At 60.4% G+C, this 19876-nt stretch overlaps 1 protein-coding gene across 1 annotated transcript in view; it reads right to left on the reverse strand.

Annotated features, from left to right (window-relative positions):
- Positions 1-1587: 1587 nt before the first annotated feature.
- The window catches only part of CASTOR2 (cytosolic arginine sensor for mTORC1 subunit 2), a 49889-nt gene continuing 31600 nt past the window's right edge, over positions 1588-19876 (reverse strand). Inside the window, exons 2-9 of the mRNA XM_036112637.2 lie at positions 18240-18310; positions 10812-11005; positions 10322-10454; positions 9681-9804; positions 8875-8985; positions 8538-8620; positions 7294-7388; positions 1588-7211 (exon numbers count right to left, since the gene is read on the reverse strand). Coding sequence (XP_035968530.1) covers positions 7146-7211; positions 7294-7388; positions 8538-8620; positions 8875-8985; positions 9681-9804; positions 10322-10454; positions 10812-11005; positions 18240-18310 — 877 coding nt within the window. The 3' untranslated portion in view covers positions 1588-7145. The remainder of the gene's footprint in view (positions 7212-7293; positions 7389-8537; positions 8621-8874; positions 8986-9680; positions 9805-10321; positions 10455-10811; positions 11006-18239; positions 18311-19876) is intronic.

The raw sequence follows: 19876 nt of genomic DNA on the forward strand, positions 1-19876 counted from the left end.
TTGCAATAGGCATCTCAGAGCACCTACTGATTTACGGAGCGTGAGTGCCCCAGAAGGTCAAGGTCATGCCTCCTGGGTCCCACCAGTGGTGTTCAAAGCCAGGAAATGATGGTGCTGGGGAGGGTCTCTGCTGAAGGTAGGAGTGATTTTTAAGCCTCCCACCCAAGATTCAGCTCCAATAACTACCTCCATCTTGGACACAGCAACCAGGGTACTAAAAGGGATGTCCTTGGATTTGTCTTAACACCCAGTGTCTTGCAGTCCGGCTCGGTCTCCCTGGCTGGCTGGAATGCGTCTGCCCCATGCCAGACCCTCTCCACAGTTGTCTTCCGCCCTGTGTCTCCGCTTCTGTCCCCTCATCACTGTCCCTCCTGGCACCGGGCACCTGAGTCCCCATTTATGTCCTGCCTCCAGTGCGTCGTCCGAAGGCCCGAGGGCGCTCAGCCTGCAGATCCCGGAAGGAAAAGCCTTCATAGCAGCAGAGCTTCCTGGGGCTCAGGGTGGTAGGAGAGTGCTCCAGCCCCATGCTCACCCCCTTCCGTCTCCAGGGGCAGGGGTGAGGTGGGGTGGGTCCAAGTGCAGACACGGGTCTTCAGCCCTGCCCTGCTCACACCTGCCTTCTGTAGAAAATACCACAGAGGTCCAGGGCCTCCTTCTTGCCGGGGCAGCCCCAATGCCCACCTGCCAAGAGGACAAGGAGCCAGACGCCAGAGGCTTGTGGAGGGACGCTGGGCAAGTGCCCTCGCTCCCGCCGCCAGGGGGTCCTGTCTGGAGGCATCAGCTCCTGGGCTTCCAGAACCAGGCAGCCCTTCCTGGGGGGTGGGGGTGGGGTGATGTCCACAGCAGGGCTCCAGGCTTGGGGAAGGAGCTCTGTCCTGCTCCATGGGTCCCCCCGAACCCCAGGCCCACCTCTGCCAGAGGTCTGGGGAGGAATAGTGGGTGCAGTAGCCGGTCTCCGAGATGGCCCCTGAGACCTTGACCTTGGGTGGTCTCCTCCCGTGTCAAATCAGAGCTGGGCTGTATGGCCACAGCTTAGGGTGGTGGGCGGTGGTGTGTGGATTCCGAGGCCAAACCGTTTTGGCTTCTACCTTGGCCCTCGCATCCCTTGCTCTGGGGGAAGCCAGGCACCCTACGGCGAGGAAACAATCCCGCGGGGAGACCCATGCCGAGAGGAACAGGCTTCCTGCCAACAGCCAGGGTGAATAAACCGCCTTTGGAAGTAGATCCTCCGGTCTCGGCCAAGACTTCAGATGGTTGCAGCCTCACGAGGGGCTCTGAGCCAGAACTGCTCAAACTGCTCCCGAATTCCTAACCCACGTAAACCGCGACACACACGCAGTCATTTGTAAAGCTGTGAAGCTTGGGGGCAGCTTGTTACGCAGCACCAGATAACTATTACAGCCCCTCTCGCTCTGGGGCGGGCGTTTCTTCTCTCAGGCTCTGGGTGTTGGGCTGGAAGGCTTGCTCTCCCTTCTCCAAGCCCTCCCCAGCCTGAGCTCCCCCCCGCCCCGACCGCGGCTCAGGGAAAGGAAAGACCGCAGATGTCCCGGGTCGGCCCCTGATAAATCAGACACTGGTCAGCCAACATCCATTTTTGTTTCCGTTTTAATTAACACTTTACAAAGTACAAAATATACTGTCTTTTTTGGGGGAACATTAGGTACTTTTTTTCTCTCCGCCATACAGTACATGAATCTCGAGGGTTTTGTGTGTCTTCAACAAAGAGGGGAGAAGTGTGAGGGCCCTGGGGCGTTGGGTGGCCCCGTGCTCCCCCTTGCCCAGAGCTTGGGACAGATGTAAGTGCCATTGCTACTGCTGGTGACCCGGGGCGTGCCAGGTGAGGGCCAGACCCCCAAGGCGAGGCCCTGGGCAGGGCAGAGGCCCCTCAGAGCCCCATCATGCACCCAACATCCGCTCACCCCCATCTCAGGATAACGGAAATAATTTTGGCATGGAGCAAGAGGAGGACTTGGGATTTTGTGTGTTGTCCGCCCCCTCCCCCCACCCCATCCCGCCCAGCTGGGGAGCCAGCCCTGCTCAGTTCTTCCTGGACCATTTTCTGGATCGGTAAGCTGAGGCAGAGGACAGGAAAATGCACCGGGCTTGCCCTCTGTCTTGGGACCCAAATTTGGCCCGTTCCTCATCCCCCACCCTGGTCTCCCAACTTCCCTGGATGCTCTTTGCAGAGGACCCCCAGCAGGTGAGGGGCGCCCGCACCTGAACCCCTGCGAATACTGTCTTCAGGACTGGACGCTTTTGAAGAGCTGGCCCCTTGGGGCCCCTGCTGGGGACACCTCCGCCCCCTCCGAGCAGCTTTAACAAGGTCAAGGGACGTGGGGCAGTCCCGAGGGCGAGGCCTGCCACCCACGCACCATCACCCCTACTCCGTGTGGCCCGCGGGTGACAAGGCTCCCGAGGCCTCAAAATACTGACGAGCCAGCCCATGGCTCGGATCCGGGCGCTGCACGGAGGTGCTCGCACACACACGGATGTGTAGGACACAACACACGCGTGGCCAAGCACACAACACTGTCCTCACTCCCGGCCTCCTCCCCCTACCTTTGATCCAAGAGCCTCAAACTCCCTCCCAGCCACGGATGCCACGGGCCAGGCCGCAGGCCTCTCCCTCTGTCCCGGGGCCACTCCTGGTGCCACCGGCCCCAAGGACAGCAGGCTGCTCGGCGAACAGCTCCCCCGCCTGGGCCTCGCCTTCTCAACAGAGCAGGTTTCATACAGGAGGCCGTGGACGTCAAAGCTGAAGGCCACGGCCCACCCGTGGCTTCCTCCCAGGGTCTAAGGAAAGGATACGAGAGACAGTGAAGCTTGCCCTGGTGTTGCTTCCAATTTGAAAACGAAGGGGAGAAAACTAGCTGGGAGGAGCTCTGAGATGTAGAAGGTATACAGGGCTCAACTCCCCTCAGGAGCACCCGGCCTCTCGCCCCAAGCCCGCCCTCAGCTGGGCTGACCCCCCGCGGCCACCTTGGTTGGCTCGGCACCCGGCAGCCCCTTCGAAGGGAGGCTACTGCCCCCTCCAGGCCGAGCCCTTCCGCCAGCGCAGCATCTGGGAAAACCCGAAAAGCCAAACCTCGTGTCTTTGGGGGTGGGGTGGTGGTGGTGGGGGAGACTCCATTATCCTCCCCCCTCAAGCTCTGCTCACCAGGCCAGACGCCTGCTCTATTTCCCAGCGGCTGTGCCCGGCCGCCCCCACTTACGGGGGACACAGATCTATGGGGCGGTTCCGCCTACCCCCCCCCCCCCCCCCAGGTTTCACTCAGGAAGTGGCATCAAAAACTCCTGGGTCACAGAGCACAGCAGTGCTCTGCTGACGCCTGGGAAATCCTCAAGGCCCCTCTCAGCCCTGGCTGGGAAGGGCCCAAGTTGTCCCCACGTGCAGATCCAGAGGCCCAGAAGGGTGGCCCGGGGACTCCTATGGTGAGCCTGAGAAATGCGGCCAGGAGGGGCCGGTCGGGGGGTGGGCTGGGGGGGTTCATCTTTGACTATCAGGTGACTGGTGCTCTTGGCTCGGGACCGGGGCCTCACCCTACCCATCGAACCAGAACCTTCTCTCCTGACCTCCAGGCCCATCCTCTGTCACCTCACAGGGGACAAGCCTCACCAGACCACGAATCTTCTTCCGGACACCGCACTGGTCACCAAGGCCATGCTGCCTGATGGGGGAGGCCACGGCAGGCGGCTCTGGGTCCCACCAGGGGCCCGTGGCCTGCGGTTGGTGGAAGGGGGAGAACGCTGGTGCTTGGGAGCCTCTGGACCCCCCGGATCCTGGGGTGGGGAAGTCTGCACACCTCTCTAGCTTGGATGTGTGCCCTGGGCTTTGGAGACCCCCCCATGGAGGAAGGAGGCTCAGCGCGGGCCCCGCCCACCTCTGCTCCGCCGAGACGGGGTGCTGAGAGGTGAGTCAGGGTGCTGAGGGAGAAAACTGTTTCTCAGGAACCAGAGGAACCCACCCTGGGGGTTGAGCCACGGAGACAGGGGTGGTCACGCTTCTCTGTAGCGTGCAGGGATGGGGCAGGCGAGGGGCAGGGGTGGCCTTTAGCTGGCGTGGGCTTTTCTTACCAGGGGGTGACACAGAGGCAAATCCACATATACCCAGAGCCCAGGCGGCAGGCCCGGGGCCACCACTCACCCCTCCCCTCGGCAGCCTTGCTCAGGAGCCCCATCTCCCTGCCCCCGCCACGGGCCCGGCCAGCCAGAGCCAAGAGAGCCTCGGCCCCGTGGGTCAGGAAACCCCCCCAACCCAGCAAACCAGGGGGGGGACATTCTTCCCCCCAAACTGCCGTGAAAACCAAGTCCCTGCGACTATGCTCCTCACGGGCACGCAGACAGCGAGAGGGGAGCGGGGAGGGGAAGCTCCAGGTGGCCGCTCGGGCCCAGGCCTCGCCCAGCCCCTGCTGGACACAAGGTCAAGGGCACTGGTCCTTTTTCTGGCTAGACAGGGCCAGTATCCAGGAGACGGCCTGGGAAAAGAACCTGTGGTTTCTAAGCTTGCGGGTGAAAAAGACGCGGAACAACCATGTAGGGGTGCGGGGGGACCCCGGGTGGAGAGCTGGAGCGGGACCACCTCCCTGCCCAGGTCTTCGGGCTCAGGGCAACGGGAAGAGGGCCTTTCTGCTGTGGAGTCAGAAGAAATGCCATCACTCCTGCCTCCGTACCACCGTCCCCCAGACCAAACAAGGGTGCCCAGGGGCCTTGGCCATGGAAATGGGGCTGCGGGATGGGGCTGAATCCAGCTTTCCGGGGGCTCCGCTCTTGGGCTGCTGGTTTTGTTTCTCTCTCAAGTCACGGCTTCTCTGATAAGGTATTGCCTATATACTTGATTTAAAAATATACGGTGGCTCAAAACGTGCCTGTGTGCAGAGCAGACACGGCGGGCGGAGGCCCTCACGCCCACACACGCGCACACACAGTGGGGTCCGCGTCCACGTACTGTGCACACACGCGTGTGCGTGCTCACACGGCATATATTAACATATATATTGCTCAAGTATATATGCTATTTACAGTATATATCTATATCAACATAAAACACAGGTATTTATAGGTGTGTACAATAGATACGTTCTCGGGGGGGGTCTGGGTAGCACACGTTTCTGGGGTCACGGCGCCGACGCACTTGCTCGGCAGGGAGGGAAGGCGGAGAGGTGACACCATCAGGGGACCTGACAGGAGGGAGTCTGGAGAGGCGCGCCACGGAAAATCAAGGCCTTCCAAGGAGAGAGAAAGGGGACTCAGGGCTTCGGGTCCCTCCCTGCCCGCTCGTGCGCCCCCGTTTTGGAGCCAGCAAACAGTGGACACGTTTTGGTTGTTTTGGAGCTTTGTGCAAAATGAATTAACTTAAAAAAAAAAAAAAAAAAAAAAGAAATGGGTTCCTAATCAGTGCTTGGGCCCTGAGCATCTTCAAGGATCCAGACCCACGGCTCTTCCGTGGTGGGCTGCCTGGGCTCAGGGGGTCCCACAACGCTGGGAGAAGGGGGGGAGTGGGGCCCACACAAGCCCTTGGCCTAAGGGAACGTCCTCTCTCCTCTGAGTTTCTCAGGAACGGCGCCGAAGTCAGCCGCGCTGCCCGAGAAGGAGCATCAGGGAGGGCGGGAGCCTCAGTGGACCCTCTGGTCCAGCTCGCTTGGGAAGCACCCCCGGCGGGAGAGGAGGCACGGGGGGCTCACCCCATTCTCCCTGGCCAGCCTCCACGGGTACAAGGCCACCTCAGCTGGCCTGCCACCTGACTGCCCACCACCCTGTGGCCTTTGGGTCCCCTCTGATGCTCAGGCAGGACCACGGCTCCCTGGGCACCTGTCAGTGGGGCTGCGTGCGCAGCTCCATGTGGGGTGCCCCGGCGGGGACCCTGATCTTGCAAAAGACCTCTGTGGCCAGCTTCCTGCTCCAAAGAGAGGGCCAACGCTCCTGGGACACCTCCCGATTCTCACGCCTGTCCCTGGAGCCACAGGGCACCAGCCGAGTGATGCTGAGCCTCTGGGCCCCCCGAAAGAACTCAGTAGGCCCCGTCCCCTGAAAACTGCAGCCTGGGCGCAAATATATTAAATAAGAAACTAAAACGTACGGTATAGTTTTCTCTATTAAGGCTCAGATAAGCTGCCCCCCAGGTCAAGTACTCATGAGTGCCACAGTCCCCCAGCTGAGGGGCGGGCAGGCAGGTGAGTCGGGGGCCAGAGGCCTTCCACATCCCCCAAAAGTGGGGCAGGGGAGGGGGGCAGGATAACGGGGGAACCCTGTGCTGGTCTAGTCAACTGCTGAGGAGTGGGGGTGACCCAAGAAACCCCAGGTCCAGAATGCTGGGGATGCCCCCGCTTGGGGAAAACCAAGGCTCTGCCTCGCCCAAGTAGGGTCCGGAGAAAGCAACAGGGGACAGGCGCTCGTGCCCCAGGCTGGTGGGTCTCCTGGGAACCGCCCCCAGGCGTGAGTGCTTACGGTGGGGAGGGTCTGGACAGGGCCTCCTTGGCAGTCTTGCTGGGAGTCGGGGCAGAGGCCCTCTGGACGGCAGGCGGAATTCTGGGTGGCGCGGGTCCTCCCCAGCTCGGGGGCCCCACCCAGGCTTGTCAGAGCTGCCCCAGCCCGTGACCCAAGGGCCGCCCACTGGCCTCCACTCTGCGGGAACCAGCCCGGAGCTGATGGATCCAGAGACCAGCGACTGCAACATCCAGCCCCAGGTTCTCATGGGGTTCTCCCCTGGCTCCGTGAACTCAGCCCCACTCGGCCAGCTCCCTCCCCAAGATGACGCGAGGATCAGAACCCCATTGTCTCGTAGGAGGCCCCTGCTTCCTTCAGCATCTGCCCCCAGCTGTAGGCAAGGCCAGGTGGGAAGGTGGGTGGGCTTGTGAGCTCCCTGGGCCTCGGACACCGTTTTCTGGAGTGGGAGTGGGGGGAGGAGGAGGTTAGGGGTTCTCTGGAGGGTCTGGGGGCTCCAGGAAGGCAGGAGGGCACGGGGGGGGTCTTGGCTTGGGCCCCGGGCCTGGCAGGGAAAGCAATCGGGGGTGTCTCCCAGAGGCCCCTTCTTGGGGGACTCTGGGGCCGATTTTCCAGTCTGTGAGAAATACTGCGAGAAGAATCTTCAGGGTAGGGGCCGGGCCCAGGCCTGGGGGGGCAGACAGGGAGGAGCAGAAGATGCCCTCCTAATGCTTCTCTGCTTGGCTGACTTTCAGGGCGCTGATGACGGCACTGATGTTCTCCTCGGGCACCTGCGAGGGGGCAGGGGGAGGCAAGAACCCGTGAGCCCCGAACCGGCAGCCCTTGCCCCGGGGGCCGGTGCTGGACACTCACCAGCGCGTGGTCGAACTTGAAGGTACTGATGTAGTAGGCGGGGATGTCTGCAGCAGCTAGGGGCTCGGAGATCTGGGCCACGATGCCACACTCATCTGGGGACACAGGCGGCGGGACCACGCTCAGCATCCTCGGCCAGCCTCCCCCCTGCCCCTGCTGCCGGGGCCTGCCACGCCCCCACGATTTCCCAGCGCTCCCGCCCCCCGCCCTGAAGGCTTAGCGCAGAGGCCCCTCCCCCCAGGAGCCTTCTCTGACCCTCCCTGGCCGGCAACGAGCTTTTGTCCCAGGCTCTTGGTCGTCTCTGGGAAGCATCCTCCAGAAGCCCTGGTGGGATCGGTGAACGCTGATTTCCCACAGATACAGTGAATGAAGAACGTTCCCGAGACGACCAAGAGCCTCTCCCGGGTTCCAGCTCTGGGGTCTAACAGGTCTAGCTTAAGGAAGTCATTTCTGATCGGCGCATCACTGACAACGGGCCGGCGGCCTCCACCCAGCCCCGGGCGAAATCGGTGCCACGCGGCCCTGCTAACTACCGAGGACTCCGAGCCCCGGGGCCCCTTGGAACACGCCTGTGGGCAAAACTCGCTGCCAACGACGCTGTTTGGGCAGCTGTGGAAACCGAGACTAGAGACTCTTAGGGAATCTCTGCGGATGTCCTCCGTACGATCAGGTCATCGCTATGGAGGAGAAGCTTCTCCCTCCCGGGACAGAAATGGGGAGGTATTTTGGGGTGAGTGCTGGGGTCCTGGAGTCTGACGGCAATTGCATTTATTTATGTGAACGGCACCCATCAGAACAATATCCATTGCCTGTGAGCAGCTGGGACTAACGTGATTTTTTTTCCTTTTCAAGAAGATTCTACGCCCAGCATGGAGCCCAACGGCAGGGCCCGAACTCACGATCCTGAGATCATGACCTGCGCTGAGATCGAAGAGTCGGCCGCTTGGCCGACTGAGCCAGCCAGGTGCCCCTTCCTTTTCAACTTGTATTGCGCCCCCCAATGTGGTAATAAGCAACAGGAATGCAATCTCTAGGGCGGGAGAAATAAGAGCACTTTGGTTGAAGGCCCGCACCTCCTGTCACTCGCTGGTCGAGGGCCCATGGCGGTGGGGACGTCAGCTCCCTAAGCCTCAGCCTCCCTGTCTGTACCACAGGGTGAGTGAGCCCTGACGGACAGCGCTCGGCAATGCTAGGCCCCCGCCCGCTGGTGTGGTCCCCGCCCTCCCCCCCTCCCTGGGGCTCACCAAATCCCAGGGGCTGTCCTCCGATCCGCACCATCTTCCAGAGCTCTCCAGATGCGCTGGTGAACAACAAATTACTAGGGAACCTTAACAAGGAGAGAGAGACAAACCCCGGAGGCTGACGTTGGTCGTGGTCCCTTGGTTGGAGCTGTGGCTGCCGTCGGGGCCCCCTCCTGAGCCCCCCTCATGTGGGGGGGAATGGGAAGGCAGGGCTGGGAGTGGGCTTTGGAACACCTTCCCCCCCACCCAGCTCCAGAGAGGGGGCTGAGGGACCAACAGCGCCCCGATGGCCCCGGGCCTTTGTCTGAGCTGCGTGTCGTCCGTAAGTTGGCCCACTCACCTCTGCTGCGTCTGCACGTCCATCACCAGGGAGATGTAGCCCTCAATGAGGGAGAAGGAGAAGAAGCGGATATGGCCACAGTCCTCCCCGGCAGCCATGGGGTCTTTCACTCTGGGGGCCAGGGGGTGGGGTGGTGAGGGATGCAGTGGACCCCCGCCACACCCAGACCCCCACCCGGCCTGCCCGCCGGCCCACCAGCCTGGGAAAGCTGGGGCCAAGTCCTGGCCCTGATCCTGCCCTGCTGGGTGACCCTGAACCTCTGCTCCCACCCTCGGTCTCCCCATGTGAGATGCGGACGAGTCCACGGCGTTCACGGAGGCGAGCACCACACTTCACGGAGCCAGAGACCCAGCCGGCTCTCGGTGCAGACCACCCCCGCCCCTTGCTGGACAGGGTTTCTCTGTCCCTGCGCCGACCCACAGCTTGGGGCACAGTGTGTGGTCACTGCCAGCTCACTGGCCCCTGGTCCCACCCCGCTAAAATCTGCTCCGAGGTAAAATGCAAAGCCTCTTGTCTGCCGAATGAAAACCCCCGAGCTCCTGGCTCCCCTGCTGACCCGGCTTGCCCTTGGAGCTCAGGGGACAGTGAGTGGGGTGCTCATTTCATGGACATATGGCCCTGGGGCTTCACCAAGTTTTGGGGTTCTCAGAGCACAGCTTTTGGGTAGAGCCATGATCCACCCCCTCCCAGACTAGCTTCCAAGGCAGGTGGCAGCTTTTGTGTCTCCCCACTCAGACTGGGGCTCCCAGGCAGAGTCGTGTCCCCTTGGCCCACCCCGCAGCCTCTCACGTCCAAGGGGGCCGTACCCGTTGGAGTAGAACATGACGTCCATGAGAAGTGTGGCGACCGCAGGAAGCGTGTCAGGGTCCAGGCTGGTGACACAGAACCTGTTGCTTGGGCTGGACAGAGGGTGGATGACAGGCCTCTGGACTGCGAGAGCAAAGACAGTGGGCGCTGAGGCCGGGAGGAGGAGAGGCGTGGGGCAGGAGGAGGGCCCGATGAGGGGTGGGGCCAGCAGGCAGCTGCTTTGGGGGACCTGCCCCTCTACCTTCTGCAGCCTCCAGTGCCACCCACGACTCTCCTGATTCTCCAGGCTCACTTCCAGACCCCCGGGCCTTTGCACATGCCTTGCTGTCTGCCTGGAATGAAAGACCTTTCCAACCTCTACCACCAGGCTGAGCTCCCACTTGGACTCCAAGCTTCCGTTAGAGAGTCGTTGCCTCTGGGAGGCCCGTCCTGATACCCTGGATGGGTGAGGAGTGGCCTCTGGCCATCACTGGCTGTGTCCACGTCCCCTGCCCTTGCTAGACCTCGGGAGCAGGGTCTGACCAGGACTGTCGCACTGTGTTATGCCTGGTGCTTAACGAATGCTCTGAGAATGGGGTTGCTCTGGGGTAGGCCCTGGCGACTTCTCGAGGTCTGCCCTGCACAGAGCCCCTCAACTCACCCATCTTGGGCTTCACGAAGCCGTTGGTGATGCCGAGGTTCTCAGCTGCTACTGTCTCGCCATTGACGACCCGCAGGATGGTGAACTCTGATGACAAGGTGTGAGTGACAAAGGGCAGGTCCCGTTCGCGCACCTGGGGACGGGGAGTCAAGGATGTGAGTGTCCCGTGGTCCCCGACCACGGGCACCGACCCCCTTGATTCTGAGATTTTGTGCCCAGAACCAGCTTCCCCCACCCCTCCCGCCATGCTGGTGGGGGATGGGAGCCTGGAACCCCTGCGGGCCCTGTGACCAGACACTCTTGCCACCCCTCCCCGCATGTGCTCCCAGCCCTCACATCCCGGCCTCCAGGTCGAACCCAGCACGGTCTGCAACGAATAGGCGGTGCGTGGGGCTGCACGGAGCCCCACGGTCCCACCGGGGCCATGCTGACACTTGACCCATGACCCCAAGGTACCCTTGACCTCTCTCTGAGCGGGGCCCCGGCTCACCAGGATGAAGTCCGTCTGGTAGGTGGAGAGCATGAACACGGAGATGTTCTGGTCGGCCAGTGGGGCGATGACCGACTTGGCAATCTTGGTCACGCCGATGGGCTGCGAGCTCGAGAAGCTGCCCCCACCTGACACCACGTTCAGGGCCAGCCAGGTGGCGTCCGCCACGCTCAGGTGCTCCGAGGAGGGCAGCTCTGCAGGGCGAGGGAAGGGGATGACACATGGAAGGCGGGCCTGTGACTGATGGGTCCTCCGGGCAGGGGACAGGGCGGGTTGCAGGGATGGGGACAGAGGTGCAGGCCAGCTGTGGGACCCCGGCCAGTCCCCGCCCTCCGGGCCTCAGTGCCCTTATCTGTCAGAGGAGGATGGAATCAGAGGTCCCACCCTGGGAGGACCGAGCAGGGAAGGCCCTCAGAGGACCTCAGACGTGCCTGACCACTTGGCAGGGCAGGAGCCTGGGCGACAAGTGGCTTATCTGTATTGGGCTTCTACGGTCTCACCCAGCAGCGAGTAATGATTTTATTTCCAGTTCCCACCACCCTTCTGGTTGTCAGGGGCTGCCCTCAAATGGGTGGAACAGGCCCCCTGGTTATTTTATTAAGATTTACTTATTTCTTCAAAAGAGAGAGTGAACAAGTGTGTGTACGGGGGTGGGGGGGCAGAGGGAGAGAGAATCTCAAGCAGACTCCTTGCTGAGCGCAGAGCCCGACGTGGGGCTCGATCTCACGGCCCTGAGGTCACGACCTGAGCCGAAACCAAGAAGCAGACGCCTAACCGACTGAGCCACCCAGGCGCCCCCCCTGCCCCCTGGTTTTCATACCGGTTCCCAGGAACCTCTCAGGGAGGCTGGGGGGTGGAGGGGAAGCCAGGAGACAGGGTGGGGGGCCCAGGGTTTCTGTCCCTGCTTCTGTCAGACCTGCACTCTGGAAGAACACGCGGCTCCAGGAGGGCTCCGCCCTCCTCCAGAGAGCCCAGGGATCCTGGGGTTGGCGCTGGCGGGGGCAGGGTGGAGGAGGGTCAGAGTGGCAGCAATCACCAGGTCTCCCTGACTAGCTCAGAAAGAGCTGGAATCCGCCTGCTCACCTGCTCTACCTGGCCCTGCAGAGAGAGCACGCGGGGAGCTTGCCCGCGGGGCCGCAGGACACGGGCACACGCACGTGCACGCATCTCCACCCACACAGGCTGCGCGTGGGACTCGCTCTGCATCACAGGTGCCTGCTCACACACACCGTGTGTCAGGACCGTCATTCCCACCACACGCGGGACAAACCAGCGCGCCGAGGGGGCCGGGGATCTGCCGGAGATCCCTCAGGGAAACAAGAACCAGGACTCAAACCCCGGTCTGACCAGGTCCCCAGGTAGGGCGGGGGCCAGGAAGAGGGGCCCAGACACTGGCGAATCAGGGAGACCGTGATGATGATAGTGTCACCCCGGGGAAGGCAACGTGGCTTCCGAGGAGGGGAAACTGAGGGAGGCCGCACCTGGGCTCCCACCTGCCTAGCTCCAGTCGCCCCATGGTAACCACAGCCTGGCTGCCCACTGGTCCTGCTGCCTCAGAAGGGACCATCCCAGCCAGGCTGGCTAGAGGGGCAGGCGGCTTCCCAGAAAAGGGGAGAGGTTTGGGAGGAAGAGCAGGAGGAAAGGCGTTTAAGAGGCCCTGGGCCTCGGGCTTCTGCATCTAGTCTCACTGTCACTGGGTGTCGGAAGAAAAACAGTCTGACCACCAGAGAAAACCTCCTCCCCAGAACCAGGAGCTCAATTCTGAAATTCTAAGGGGCCTGGACCCAGGGGCAGTGTTGTGAGCCCCCCAACCTTGCCACCTTCTGCAGAGACAGCCCCAGGAGCCACCGAGGGCCGGGGTATTGATGGTCCAGGCTTGTTAGATGGTCCGCCCAATGCTTCCTGTGTTCCTGTGCGCTGGGTGTGAGCCACGCGGCCCTGACAGCGGCCAGCCATCGTTTTAACATATTTAATGATGAAAGTTTAAAAATGCCCCTTTCCAATAGGGCAGAAACCCTTCAGCCTTCTTGGGAAAATTCTGGAAGGGTCAATTATATCTTATGTGGCCGCATGCTAGCATGAGACCACGTCAGCTTTTGCGAACCGGCCCTCTGCCTTCCCTGCCAGGTTCCTCTCGACCCAAAACCACCCAGCAGCTTCCCTCGTCCTTCGGATAAAAGCCAAAGTCCTTTTCCCAAGAGAGCTCTGTGCAGCGATGGGGAGGGGTCTACACCTGCGCTGCCCAAAATGGTAGCCGCTCGCATGTGGCTTCAGAGCGGACAGAAGAAACGTGGCTAATGCGACAGAAGAAAGAAGATGGTACATTTTATTTCATTTTGATTCATTTCACTTCTGATGGCTGTGCGTGCGGTGAGCGGCTACCGTGGGGGGTGGTGGCCTTGTCTGCTTTGTCCTCGGCCACGTTCAGCACGTGGCGCACAGGGGTGCGAGACGAGGATGAGGGACGGGGGCAGCTCGCCCTGCCTCTCTGCTCGGTCCAGGCCCCACGATCCCACCTTCCCGGCTCGCCGCCTTCCGCCCAGCTCGGTCGCCCTGCCAGACCCGAGGTGGGGGGTGGCCTTCACCACCATCCCCTGCTCCCATACCCAACTTCCCAGGGTCGGGCCAAGGGGCCCCAGGGGGAGCGGGTGCCATTCCCAGCCCCGGCCCAGGCTGCTGGGAAGCCGTGGCAGATACAGTGGGGAAGGCGCGTCCCCTCCGAGTCAGTGAAGTGCTGGGGTGTGTGCGTTTTTAAGGGGTGCTGGTGCAGCCAAGGCTCTGCTCTGGGGAGTCTCTCGGCAGGTTTGGATGAGTCCCAGGGAGAAGCCCAGGCCTGAAGCCAGCTGAAAATGGGGACATGGGATGGTGGGGGTTGGGGGGGGACAGAGGATTTCAGGTCAGTCCAACTATTGGGCAGTCTGGGCAGCGGGTTGGCCGGGATGGGTCTGCCTGCCCTGCTCCAGGCCTCGGGGCCTGCCGCTCCTGACTCTCGGCCCTGGAGAGAACCCACTGACTGACGGTGGGCAGCTTCGGACCAGCGGTCACCCCCTCTGATACTTCCAGAAGTGCGAGCTTTGTCAGAAGAGCAAAAGTAGCTGGAAACCACAGCGTTTGCTGCTTCTGGCCCCTGGGACCTCAAATACTGGGGTGGAGGGGTGGGGGGAGCGGAAGGCCTGCCTGGGGCCATCCTCACCCCGGACCAAGCCTCGGGGTTCCTGAGGTGCCACTCTGGGGCCGTGGGGATGAGCTGCCAGGAGGCTGACCAGGAGGCAGCGAGCCTGCCCCTCCCTAGAGGAAAAGTGGACCGATTCCAAAACTAAAATGGATTATTTCTGTCACCGCACATAGTACAAGCCTCTAAAAATAGCCTGTCGGAGCTGCATATGCTCTGTGGTAGTGGAGGTTAACGGCGTCTTGTCACCCTCAGCCACCGACTGGGGCGGCTCTGTGGCTAGGTGGAACCCCCGCGTCCCCCCGCGCTGCCCTCCTCACTGTACCCAACCCCCCTCCCCAGGCCTCCCCTGTTCTGGCTGCAGGACCCGCGGGTCCCCGCGCTACACAGCTGCATGCTCCCCACCCAGCCTGTGCTTCTCAGGCTTCTCCTGCCCGGCCCGCAGCAGGGTCAAGAGTCCTGGGGTCAGGCGGGCGGGTTTAATCCTGCCTCGATGACTGTGGGCAAAGGCAACGCCCCTCCGTTTCTTAGTTGCAAATGCAGAATGATGAAATCAGGATCAGCTCCAGAAGATGCTTCGAAGGATTAAATGAGATAATCCCCATCAAGCGCTTAGCTAAGTGCCTGGCGTCCAAGTGCTCACCAAATGCCAGAGCCTTTTCTGTTAGTACACTGCTAGCGGAGTTTTGCTGGTTTCTCGATGGCAGTTGGGCAACACACAAGAGCTACATAAATGCGCAATTTCGCTGCAAAGCAGTCGTTAACACGTGGGGCAGAGACAGACTCACGGGCAAGTGTGCGACCCAGAGGGATTTCAAACGAACACCTGGGTGCTCCCGAAAATCCAACAGCGCGGCCGGGCAGAGGAACCACGGCTCATCTAGGACAGAATGACGCCGATCGAGCGCATGCGCATCGGATGGCCACGTGGGCACCTTGCAGAAGGGACAGGGGGTGCTGTGTTTGGGGAGGAGGCCCCGGGGAGCCGTGAAGCTACAAGAGCTGGATCCGAACCTGGGTCTTCCCATCCTAGGCCAGGGTGAGGCCGGGAGTCGCTTCTCAACGACATCCTCCCCCCACCTTTTGACCAGCATGTGTGCGAGAGACGCTACACTCCCATAAATGTACACGGTTTTTCTTGGGCAGTAATAGATAATTCAAGCAGCCCGGGTGTGCTGACCAGGAATCACGGCCTGGAAGCAAGACCCCTACCCAGAAGTCATGGGCTTAAGGACCCCTCCTCTCAGCCCCTGCTGGGCGAATAATTTACACCTGTTCTCCCGGAGCTCCCTTCCCCAGACTGAAGACATTATTATTGCTCCGGCCACCGGAAAAGGTTTGGGGAGAGTCCAGGCGATTATTAATGGCTCCAGGGAATGTCAGGGTTTCAGGATTGTGGTAATTCCCTCCCTGGGCCAGTGAGGGTCTCAGCCTGGGCCTAAAGACCTCACTTTGGACGAAGCCTGCTTATTCACTCCCCTACCCCCCGGGAGGCCCCCACCTCACACTCTCTCCCCTCCTGCACACTCACCCCGGGTGCCTCTTCCTGAGTCCAGCCCCAATGACGACTCTCTACCACTCAGCAACCTTCAATGGCTCCCTACTGCCTGCAGAATAAGGTCCAAACTGACCCTGCTCGCCTCTTTTTCGTTTGAACCTACATTTCCATATGCTTTTTGGACCTGGTCTCTGCTGCTTCTATACTTACTCATACACCTCCACCTGACATGCTCTCTCCCTCCTCAGCCCTTCAAGGGCAGCAAAAATTGCCTCCTCCAGGAAGCCTTCCCTGACTACATAAGCTCCCCCAAAGCCTCCTCTTCTGAGCTCCCCAGAAAGGGACATGCTGAAGGCTCACCAGTTCTTCCAGACCCAAATACAGTGTGAGGCTCCCTGCTGATCAGCAGTGGAGCTCAGGAAAAAGGCCCAGGTAAATTCAGATTTGGAATCTTTCTTGATTCCCCGCTCTGTCCTCACTGCGCCAGCCTCCTTACTCGGCTCTCTCCTCCAGGCAAACCCTTCAAGATCAGATGAGACCCTTCACTGGCTCCCCCTTGCCTCGGTCTCTCCTGCCTCCCTTGCCCCATCTCCTTCTGCTCTGTCTTCTCACCTCCAGTTCCCTGGGAGTGCCAGGCAACCCTCCATTCTGGAAGCCTCCCCACTCCCAACTTCCCAGGTTCCACGAGGTGGGCTCATTACTCATCTAGTTGGGTTTGCCTCGAGCACTGCCTCCTCCGGGCAGTCCCCTCGGACTGCACTTCTGCCAGCCAGGCGGGGCGCCACTCTCTATTGCTACTGTAATTCTGGCTCCTGAGCTTCTGTCCTCCCAGAGCCATAAGCTGCCCCCTGGGGGCAAAGACTGGATGCCTGCACTTCTGTGCTCCCCCGCCTAGGGCCTGGCCCCTGGAAGCATCCAGAGAAGACACCACCCGTGAGGCCTCGGGCAGGTGACATCCATTTCTGTGCTTCAGTTTCCTTGTCTATAAAATGAGGCTAATAAGTCTTTCCCAGGGCTTATTAGCATAGTCTCTGCAGCTAGAAGCCCCGTTGAGGCAGGGAGATAGGTCAGTATTCGTCGATTCAGGATGCTCATGGATCCGCTCTCTGCTGTCTTGCCTCCTATTTCAAGGGCCCCTCCTCTGGGGTCTCCGGCAAAGCCCCCACCGCAATCACGACTCTACATCTAACAGTGTGGGTAGCTGGCAGACCCTGGGGCTCATGGGGTTGGAGGGGCTCCGTCAGCGCTGCCTCCTTTAAGCCCGGGGGCTGGCTCGGGACAGGCAGCCGTTCATTCCCGACGCCTCCCAGGGGCTTGACGATTCCTACAAACGTGGGCTTCCAGGGCCTGCAAAACCAGCTCGCCGGGGCCTGCGGCTACAGCCTCCCTCCCTCCCTACTCACCGCGCTCGCTCATTTGCTGCCTCGATTCGTCTGGGGACACAGAGCTGCCAGGGTATCTGCTCCTAGAGCAGACACGCTCGGGGGCGTTCCTTCTGTGTCTGAGGTACCATGCTTCTCAGCAGGGCCCACACAAACGTGGAGATGGGTCTGGGTTGCCCAAGCATACATTCTTCCTGGGACCACACTTTGTGGTTAAGGCAAAAGTTCCTGTTTGTGGCTCCTAGGCTCAGAAAGTGTCTGCTGAATCAATGAATGAATGAATGACCAGACAGACACCTCTGATGATGGAGCAGGGGTGCATAAGGATGACAGAGCGTAGGGGTGAAGTCAATTCCTCCAGGGCTCCCCTTGCTCACCAGTGAGAATGGTCTAATACGGTGGCCCCCGTCAACTTGCCCTGAGAACCACACAAACAGCTTCTGACCCCATAATGCCAGGTCTCAGACCCCATTTTAGGAATCAGCCTGGAGTAAGAATAAAGGTCACACATTTCAGGAGTTCATAAATTTATCCCTGGAGAACCATGAAACCCCACTTGGATTCTAAGCGTAGGGCACTGGGCAAGGAGGCAGGCCACATCCACCACGACGTGGACTGCGAGAGGAAACAGTACGTTACAACGTCAGGTGCAAACATTTCTCTCCAGAATATGATCGCACGCAAATTAAAAAGAGACAACTCACGCCCAGTAAAATTGGAAAGAGAAACACGAAAGAGGGACCAGGCGTTGTCTTCGGGGCGGAAGAGGGTTTTTATAAAAATGTGGAATCTGTTGCACTCTCTGTAGGCTTGTAAGAACGGAACTGAGGGGCTCGGCGGGAACGCCAGCTCTGGGGGGAGCCCCGCTCGGTGGCTTGTGAGCCTGGGCATGTGACTTCCCCTCTGCTCGCAGCTCCCCGCCAGTGTGGTGCACATAACACCACCTCCTCATAAATTAGCGTGCAGTGGTCAGCGCAAACGAATGTTCACTGTTGCCTGAGACCAGGACCAACATAATGCACTTTACTAAATACAACTGAGAGGACGTGGGGGAGGCAGGGCGCAGGGAGAGAAGAAAACAGACTCTCTGCTGACTTTCTAACCCACTCGCTGGAAGGAGAGGGGGGCAAAAGTAAGGCAATGGGTGGGGAGGCAGAAATAAGGCAGTGGGTGGGGGGCAGAAATAAAGCAGTGGGCGGGGGGCAGAAATAAGGCAGTGGGCGGGGGGCAGAAATAAGGCGATGGACGGGGGCAGAAATAAGGCAGTGGGCGGGGGGCAGAATAAGGCAGCGGGTGGGGGCAGAAATAAGGTGGTGGGCAGCCAACACTGACCACAGGCCACAGTCCAGCCGAGCCCGGGTGACAGAAGCACTTACCCAGGAACCCCTCCTCATCAACAATGATGGTGTAATCCTCCGGCGTCTCAGTCAGACTGAAGAACTTGCACCTGGATGGTGGATGGACAGACAGACAGAGAATATCGCTGTTAGTCCCACTTCAGACCTGGCAGGACCCTGTAACCCAGCCAGCGGCAGGTGACTCGGTTTACCCAGAGCTCTGACCCCAGGCTGCTGGGTGACCTCCAGTAAGCTGCGTGTCTCCCCCTATGCTGCCCTCCAGTTCCGACTCAGGAGGTCTGAGAGAGGCTGGTCGTCCCCTCTGCACCCCCCCAATCTTTGTGGACCCCTGAGCTGGCCAGCCTCTAGGCCCCCATACAGCTTAAGGGTCTTCGATCCCACTTTTTCCCAGGGCAAGCCGCAGCTGAAGGGCGGCTCTGGCAGGGAGAATGTAGGTGAAGTATTTTTTCTGTGGGCCCCCTCCCCATGTCCCGACTTCTGGGCCTCTGTTCCTGCCCCCCCTCCCCTGGTCCCAGCCCCTCTCCTCACCAACTTGAGAGTTCCCATGGTCGTTTAAGACCTAATTCAAGTCACCCAACCAGCAGCCCAGGCTTTACTTGCACGAGAAAGAGGTGTGACTGTCGGTGCCATTTGGGGGGGGGGCACGGATCCCTGAATTGCCCCCCATCATCTTTGGTAATACTGGCTTAGCCTGGGGTGTACGTTGCTCATTTCTGCCCCAAACGAGCCCATCGATTTCCCGACGTCAGGGGCTGGCACTCACTCTGTCCCTGCATGTCTTGTCCCCGAGTCCGTTCTTAGTGCCTGGCAGACACGCGGGGCTTTCTGTGGCCAGGTGAGGGGGGCGGTCACCGGCCCTCACTGCCTGTCTCCCTGTCCCTCATCCAGCTAGAACGGCCCCAGAACCCCTGCAGGGAGAGATGGCATGCACAAGCAGCCGCGTGCAGGAAACAGCCTGTGGTCATTTATCTGATGTCACTGTGGCTCTCGAGCTTGGGCTCCGTGCCCAATGTGTAAAACCCATCCATCACGGGAAGCCCTAACAGCAAGATGTCCAACAAGCAACCCCAGCAAGGGCCCAAACAGCACTTCTACAAAGGTTCAAACGGAAAAGAATCTCGGAGGGGATGCAGGGTTGCAGGGGATGGGGTGGGGGGCGGGGATGGTGCATCTCCCCTCAGCTGCCCGGCCACACAACCTTCCCTTATTTGCTTTATTCTTGAAATTTTTCACAAGGAATGAGAGCAACTGGAATCGACAGGAATGCAAAATGGTACAGCCATTTGGAGGAGGTTGGCAGTTTCTTACAAAGTTAAACATACGCAGACCACACGGCTCGGCAACCCCACTCTTGCGTAATCACGGGAGAACTGAACACCCAGGACCACATAAAGACCTGCATGCAACGTTTATGGCCTTCCTTTGTGATCGCTCCAAACTGGGAACACCCCAAATGTCGGCCCTTCACCTGGAGAACTGGATACATGGCGGCCTACCGGCCCCACAGAATACTGGTCAGCAATCCAAAGGGATGAATTACTGGTTCGTGCAATAAGGCGGATGGATCGTGAGCGCGTTTTGCTAAAGTTAAAGCCAGACTCAAAAGGTTACATACTATCTGATTCCATTTCTAGGACATTCTGGGACTCTAAGGA

Source organism: Halichoerus grypus, chromosome 6 (genome assembly GCF_964656455.1).
Source record: "Halichoerus grypus chromosome 6, mHalGry1.hap1.1, whole genome shotgun sequence".
NCBI lineage: Eukaryota > Metazoa > Chordata > Mammalia > Carnivora > Phocidae > Halichoerus > Halichoerus grypus.